The sequence below is a fragment of the Taudactylus pleione genome, unplaced genomic scaffold (assembly GCF_031769625.1).
Source record: "Taudactylus pleione unplaced genomic scaffold, aTauple2 ptg000652l, whole genome shotgun sequence".
NCBI classification, from domain to species: Eukaryota; Metazoa; Chordata; class Amphibia; order Anura; family Myobatrachidae; genus Taudactylus; species Taudactylus pleione.
Genome location: NW_028285054.1, coordinates 8,808,311 through 8,816,289, shown reverse-complemented (window position 1 = coordinate 8,816,289; position 7,979 = coordinate 8,808,311). Strand labels below are relative to the sequence as shown.

Here is a 7,979-nt window from a genome sequence, read left to right as displayed (position 1 = left end):
TTTGATATAGTTTCGGCTCATACAGCAATAGAGAAGACTATGAAATAAGATGTTATACTATAGTCCTCTGTGCAGAGATAATGCAATATGAAAATAAAACTTGAAGAACTTAGAATATGTATCCGGACTGGAGTAACGTGGATTGAACTTGGAATTTGTATGCGGACTGGAGTAATGTGGATTCAACTTGAATAACTTGGAACTTGACTCCTGAATGGAGTAGCGTGGATTGAACTTGAATAACTTGGAACTTGACTCCTGAATGGAGTAGCATAGGTTTCACACAGAGCGCTCAGGAACAAAAGTCATGCAGCAGCAATGGACATTGTTGCACTGGCAACCAGCATGTGTTACAGGGAGATCTTTTATACCAGCAGGCTGAGGCGAATAGGCTGAAGCAACTTGAGACTGCTGGTGACTGGATACACAAGTATCACCTGACCTGGACCAAGATGGCCGCGCCCATGGTCTGGAAGACTTGTGTACTGGCGCGCCGTCCGCACATGGATCTGCGGCAGAGGAACACAGACAACAGCGGGAATGTTGCAGACGATTCTCAAGTGGAGGTCCAGCATCGGAAATCACGCGGGCAGCAGGCCGGCGGCACCGCGGACCGCGATGGCACAGACGCATGGGAAGAGGCAGGGGTCTGAGGCGGAGGTCTCTAGTACGGTTTGTGACAGGTGGAGTTTGGGAACCTCTGCCACAAAGTCACTTACATAACATTCCATCCCCATTCTGGGTGAACAACAGCTGAACCTCTTGACCATGACCACATGCATTAAGCTGCTGCCACATGATTGATATTTCCATTAATGAGATGTAACTAATAAAGCGGCAGTGACTGTGATACATGTACTGTATGTTTGTACATAGATCATACTTGCCTACCCTCCCGATTCGGCCGGGAGCATCCCGAAAATCAGGTGCGGCTCCCAGCCAAGGTGACCCGTCTGTATAAACCCCGGCAGGGTGGATGAGGGGTGGGGGTTGTGACGCGATAGATTATCCTATAGGCCCACAATAAATGAACCACTTTATTATAATGGGGAATTGGATGCTCAAAAGAACTTTTATAAATGATGGGAAAATAAGCTTTGTGAGATACAGATTTTGGGTGTGCTGGAAAAAGTGGGACACGTTGGCCCAATGGTCTGTGTTATACATAGCTGCAGAAGGCTCCCAAAAACAGGGTGGCGCACCCGGCTGCCTGGAAGAATGGGCAAATCTCCCGGAGTCCGCAGCCGCCCACTTAGCAAGCAAAAGAAGGCAATCCGGGCGGCCAATGACGTGGTGAATCAGAGATTTACAGTAAAGCGACAACCACTGCGTCTTTGTACGCAAATATGCTGTGATAAAATATGGAAAAGCCGAAGGAGACGTCTTGTGTTAAAACAAAAAGACGTCCACTACCGTCTTCCTGCGTTCCGCTGGCTGTGTCCGAGGACACAGCATCGGGTCCCCTGCGAGAACATTGGGGTTACTCAGGATTTCCGGCCAAACTACGCTGTCAGGGCCAGCGAAAGAAACTGTGAAGCTCATTCAGACCCGCTCGCTAGATGCGTACACTCGCACCCAGCGTATGCAAATCCAGCTAAGTGACGGCAAGGCAGGCGATCGCACGGCAAGGCATAAGCACGCCCACTAAGTCTTGGCGTGCGTTCACTTTGTGTATGCAGACGCCCACCAGCCCGTCTTAAGATGCCCACTTGCTCACATTATTTCCAGGAAGTGTATGCAACCATCGGTACATCGGTTACCATCGCATGCGATTGGCTTCTCCTGTCACTCACTCTGCTGGGCAGTCTATGCGGAGCGAGCGAACATTTCCCGATCTCTCGCACTGGTGTGCGCACTGTGATGCATACGCATGCGCAGATTGCGAAAATCGTCAAGCTACGAGCGAACGCATCCTAGCGATCGTGTCTGAATCAGGTCCTGTGTCCAAAGATGCAGCCACTGGCTTCGGCACGCCCAGAAAGAAAACGGGGCCGACATGGACGCAGAGGAAACTGATTGAATGGTGTTAATTGTCTGTAACCTTCGCAATAAAGTTGTTGCAGGAAAAAGTAAAAAAAAAATAAAAAACAAAACAACCCGATCTGTGTCTCCATGGTAACTCGTGCTCGCATTGCATCATGGGACACGATAAAAGGAAAACCTCGCCGCGTTGCATGCTGGGAGGCCCGGGCAGGTTGATTAGCGCCTGCGCGGCTCCGCCTCTTCCTTTCCCCGAGCAGCGAGTCGGAGAAGATGGGTCACCAGCAGCTGTACTGGAGCCACCCCAGGAAGTTCGGTCAGGGATCCCGCTCCTGGTGCGTGTCCGGCGTCTCGGCCTGCGCGGCGGGGGTGTGCTGAGGGTGGTGGGGCCGAGGGGAGCGGGCCCCGGGGGCTGGGGTACGGCGTGGCTACAGGCCGCATGGGGAGCGTCATGGCGGACGGGGTGGTTGGGATCAGCGTAAGCCGGTATCTCCATCCCGCCATCCCAGCTCTGCTCTCTGTATAGGGAGGTGACCCTGTGCTGAGGTTACAACACGTGTAATATACAGATGTATACATATTTAGGTTCTGTAACTTATCCCAATAAACTATATATAATGCTTACTTTGAAAATAAAACAATTATATAAATATATATTTGAGGTCTCCCTTTTGCAATATACTTGGTATATGTAGGTTTGGCCCAGCTATTAACAGTATATGTTACCAGGAGGCAGTGTAGGGGATAAATATCCCAAATGTTCCCCATGACTGTAATCAGCCCTTTGTTACATAAATTATATAATCGTCATTAGGAGAGTTCACACATTTAGGGATCATTACGATTAGAGGTGTGTTGTGGATGCTGTACTGTTACACCAGCCACAGCCCCCCAAGTTGTGTTGATTGTGCCCCAAAGTCTCTAAAAAAAAAAAAAAGACACTAGTTCCCAGCCCATAAGGTGTTTGGTACGGGATCCGGCGGTCGGGATTCCGCTGGTCAGAATACCGACAGCGGCATCCTAACACCATTCGGTAAGTAAGGTAAGACTAACCCTCCCTGATGCCTAACCCTAACCTCCCCCTTGCCGGTGCCTAACCTCCCGTCTTAGTGCCTAACCCCCGATACTTCTCTTCGGGATTCTGGTGTCAGGATACCGATGCTGGTATTTCAACCGTCTGCATCCTGCACTCTGGGATGCTGACTACATTCCCCCATGGGTTAGGGATGGCCAGCGATGCAATGTAGGAAAGTAGATGGTTTCATTACTTATGTTTAAACTGCACGTGCAACGCAAGAATAGGATTTTCGCTCTTGTGCGGCAGAGCTGTACTGTGGACGGCCCTTTTGCAGTTGACAGCAGGTACTTTACCATTGGGTGGCTGTCAGAAACCAGCATGTGATGGAGGCAACCGTTTCAAACCCAGTATTGAATGGAGAAGCTGCAGTCCGCACCATGGCATCTTCCGGTATTCACCAGACTTCTAAGAATTGAATCTTGTCCTAATCGATTCGTATAGAAGTCTGAAAACTGTCATGTCCTGTACATGACCACAGCTATCATAGGACTGACTTGCTGGCTGGTCTCACACAAGCAAACATTTTCATTCTTAACAGATTAAGAAATGAGAAAGCAGGTTTGTAGCTGCCAAGTCTAATGTAATATTACATATTTATTGTATCTTCTGTCCTGAAGGATGCTATAACTAAACATGCGAGAGTCATATGGTTAGGGAATGATGGTTTGTTTACAACTGGCAATGTTTGGCTATTGCAGATAATTTTCATTAATCATATATTTGTTTTCACTTTACAGCCGTGTATGCTCTAACAGGCATGGACTGATCCGAAAGTATGGGCTAAACATGTGCCGCCAGTGCTTTAGGCAGTATGCCAAGGATATTGGCTTTGTTAAGGTATGTTACACTCCTGTAATGCAGTGCTAGCCACCCTGAATAGCTGTCACTTGCGGCACATATAATCCTAACTTAGTTAATGACAATAAACGTGTTTGTTAAACATCTACATGTGTATTGCTCCATAGGTTTTCTTGTCAGATTGTGGCGGGAGCTTTATTTTGTGTAATTTCAGAGGCATTATTGTATTGTACTTTCTATGAGCAAAGAGAATGCTGCGAGGGGCAGTTCTGCTGATTCCTAACATTTAGCTGACGTGCAAGTGTTAAGGTGCCTACACACTAGACGATGTGCTCACGATGTGGTGATATGAGCGATTTCCCTTGAATTCTCCCTGATACTCCAGGACATATGGTGATATCAGGTGTCCAATCTGACCAACGATTTCCAGTGCGTTGTGTACGAGATTGGCAGATCTTGCCTGCTGCAGGCAAGATCTGATGCACGACCCACGGGTATGCGCATCGTCATTGTGATCGTGGGTGGACACTCACGATCTGGACATATATTAAACTATTTGTTCCGATGCGTCAAAATTGGACGAATCGTTTAAAATATCGTCTAGTGTGTAGGCACCTTTAGTCTCAGCTTTGTGTTATGCTTTCGTCAATCTCACAGCAGATCAAACTGCTGTGAGATGGATGGTTGCTGTAGAATGAGAGGTGGCCCTGCCAGAGCTGTTAATACTTTGTGACACTGGTGACAACCAGGAAGAGGCTATTCTTTGTCTGACAGCTTTTCAGTCTGTGCCCTTGTTTAAAAAAAATATATATTTATTTGAAGTGTTCCCCTTTTAGCAACACTTTAGTTAGGAGTGAAACACGGGACTGCTAGTGAGGGGAATTGTTGAAAAATATTTTCAGATGGTGCTACCCTCTAATGCAGAGGTTCTCAAGCCTGGTCCTCAGGACCCCAAATAGGACATGTTATCCAGGTCACCTAGCAGGGGCACAGGTGTTACCAACTGGATCACAGGTGACTTGGCAAACGTGAACTGTTTAGGGTCCTGAGACCAGGTTTCAGAACCACTGCTTTAATGTAATTTGGGGCATATGTATCAAAGCTTGATGTGAGATAAAATTGTGAAATATATATCAACCAGTCGGCTCCAAGCTATCATTTCTTAAACACAGCCTGCAAATTGTAAGTTAGAAGCTGACCGGTTGTGAGATAAAACTGTCAGATATATCACCATCAAGCTTTGATACATATGCCCCTATATTTGAAGCTAGCAAAGATGCACCTGAAATTGTATCTCATATCTAAGTAAACTTTACAGAACATAATTGTTTTAGACAATAAAAAAATACATATATATTTTTAATGTGTTCTTATGAAGGCTTTTACATATTTTTATCATTGTTTGTGTAATTTGAAGCATATTTAACTAAATCCTATAGAAGTGGAAAGCCCAAATGTGTGTTGTGCGTAAAGGGGGGTACTAGAGAGAGCACTGACATTGCGTGAACAGAATTGAACCAAGCAAAACCATCGGAATAAACAAATTGTGGCAATTCTTTAAAAAACATGAGCGCGTAACATGATTACAAAGGAAACTTTATCTTTAGGCGCTATGTACAGAAACATGATTGTAGAAAGATACCCAGTTTAAAGGGCATTTTATGGGTAAACTGTAAATCAGCATCTCCCAGCACTTCTCACTACTGTACATCATTTATATGGCTCTTTCCCTGGGAACTTGGCATTGGCTAGTATTACTAATCCTGTCTGCTGACTGGCTTGCCCTAGTTGGGGCTCCTTTCGCAGCACGGAGGGGTTACGGAAAGTCTAGAAGACAAACTTCCAGCTATATAAACAGTGCATGCTTCATGTATATGCTTCCTAGACATCAGTAAGGCTATTTCACTGGTGTAAATAAAGCAGAAGCGTCCCTGAAGAATGGCTTGTGTATAACCAAGTATAGAAATGGCTGACGTAAACCATCAATATAAAGTGGCTATGTTTTTTTTTTTTTTTTCTATAAAAGTAGCTTGTAATTTATAGATGAGACAGGGTTACTCTGTTTTGTTGGTATATCCTCAGTGTGACATTTATGGTCTCTTGTTTTGTAGCTGGATTAATCAGCTGTTCGTACAAGATCTATGGCCAGAGTCTCCCCAGATGTTCCAACCTCTTCATATCAGCACCAATGGAAGACTTCTGAGAACACCCTGATTTGTACATAAACAAATAAAATTGGTGCAGTCTTCACACAAGCTTGTTTCTTTTTTTATTCCCTTTATAAATATAATTGATCAGAGTTATGCTTGGGATGTGGAGCATCAGATATACAGTAGGCACTGGGTTACTCAGGACACTGGGATTTACAGTGGGTTTAATGATCGTGAAACACCCCACTAAAGTGTAGAGATATTGCACTATGCGGTTAGAGAGAAGTGCTAGTCCTCCATATATATATATATATATATATATATATATATATATATATATATATATATATATACTCTTCCTAACACATTAACATATGGACCTGGTAAATGTACCTTTGTCTAATAACAATGCCAGTAATAAAATGACCACTATACAGCTGGTATATAGTATAGTGAACCCTAATCTGTTACAATTAAAGGGCCAGCACTGATGTGTACTATTATGCACTTTTTCTTGAATGGATTTTAATGCATAGTATATATAACATGAGCCCAAATTATTGTACAGTCTAATAGATATGGGAGACACTTGGTTATATAGATCATTAGAGGTATAATATTGGATATCTGTTGACCAATGAGAATTTTCATGGCTAGTGTATAATGAAATAAAAAGTACATTCATGATAAAAGCATCACTGGTCCCAAAGTATAAATATTCAGCTGTGACTGTGGCAAATCCCATCTCCCATTAGTCAGCTGAAGCTCCTCCACTTTAGATACATGTGACAGGATTCTGCAGGCACATGATATTTGCCCTGCTCTACTGACTCCCATCATCCACACACAGCGTCTCATCACTGACATGACACCCTGCTGCAGAGGAGGGAAGGAGCATGGTGTTAACCAATGGACTTTAACTTGGCAATTTCTTACGTGTATACAACCATAACCACTTAACTGACAAATTATTTTTTTCCAAAAACCGCTCTGTTTTTTGTGTGAATTAGGTTAAGAACATCTTTTTAAAACTTATTAAACGCGATTTTATAAAAAAAAAATATATTTTTTTTTGTAAACATCGTATTCGATAAAATTAGCAATTCTTATGGTATACTGTAATGATGGCCATTGACAGCTATACCATCGATGGCCAATGGGTTTGACCATCAATAGAAACCATTGATTGAGACCACAGCCACTGATGTTTCATTAACATCGGTTTACAAACCATCGATGGTTGGTGGCCATTATCCTTTATATGGCGCCACAAGTGTTCCGCAGCGCCGTACATAGAACTAATAAGTGAACAAGAGACAAGTAACTTACAGTGCAGGATAAGGACACGACTTATATACATTGCTGCAATAGCGATTAAAGCACTCACAATAAGCAGCCGGGAGTTGGCAGTCACGTGTTAGGTGCCCTTATGGGGAGTAAGGAGTAGAAGAAAATGTAAGGAGAAGCACATGAGGGAAGAGGTCCTTGCTCGTGAGAGCTTGCATTCTAAAGGGGAGGGGCAGACAGACAGGCGTGACACCGAAGGGGAAGATAGGGAGGAAAGAGCATGAGGTGGGTTAGGATGAGAGCTGGAAGGCCTTGATGAAGTAGTGTGTCGCGAGAGCCCGTTTGAAGATATGCAGTAAGGTGGAGAGTCTGATGGGGAGAGGGAGAGAGTTCCAAAGGTAGGGAGCAGCAAGGGCAAAATCTTGGATGCGGGAGTGGGAGGAAGTAATCAGTTGGCAAGAGAGGTGGCAAGTGGACGGGCAGGAGTGTGAAGGGAGAGAAGGTCAGAAATTTATGCAGAAGAGGATTTGGTGAGGGCTTTGTAGGCGAGTGTAAGAACCTTGAATTGGCATCTGAAGAGGAAGGGGAGCCAATGTAGGACTTGAAGGAGAGGGGAAGCAGATGTAGAACATCTAGAGAGGAAGATGAGCCGAGCAGCGCATGAGGTAAGAGGTCCTTGATCGTGA

The 7,979-nt window shown here is 44.6% G+C and overlaps 1 protein-coding gene across 1 annotated transcript; it reads left to right on the top strand.

The window, feature by feature from the left end:
• The first annotated feature begins 2,208 nt into the window (after positions 1 to 2,208).
• On the top strand, positions 2,209 to 6,111 carry RPS29 (ribosomal protein S29). The gene is made up of 3 exons (XM_088455371.1): positions 2,209 to 2,315; positions 3,796 to 3,895; positions 5,968 to 6,111. The coding sequence occupies exons 1-3, from the start codon at positions 2,254 to 2,256 to the stop codon at positions 5,974 to 5,976; spliced, it is 171 nt and encodes a 56-aa protein (XP_088311497.1). The 5' UTR covers positions 2,209 to 2,253; the 3' UTR covers positions 5,977 to 6,111.
• Positions 6,112 to 7,979: the final 1,868 nt, after the last annotated feature.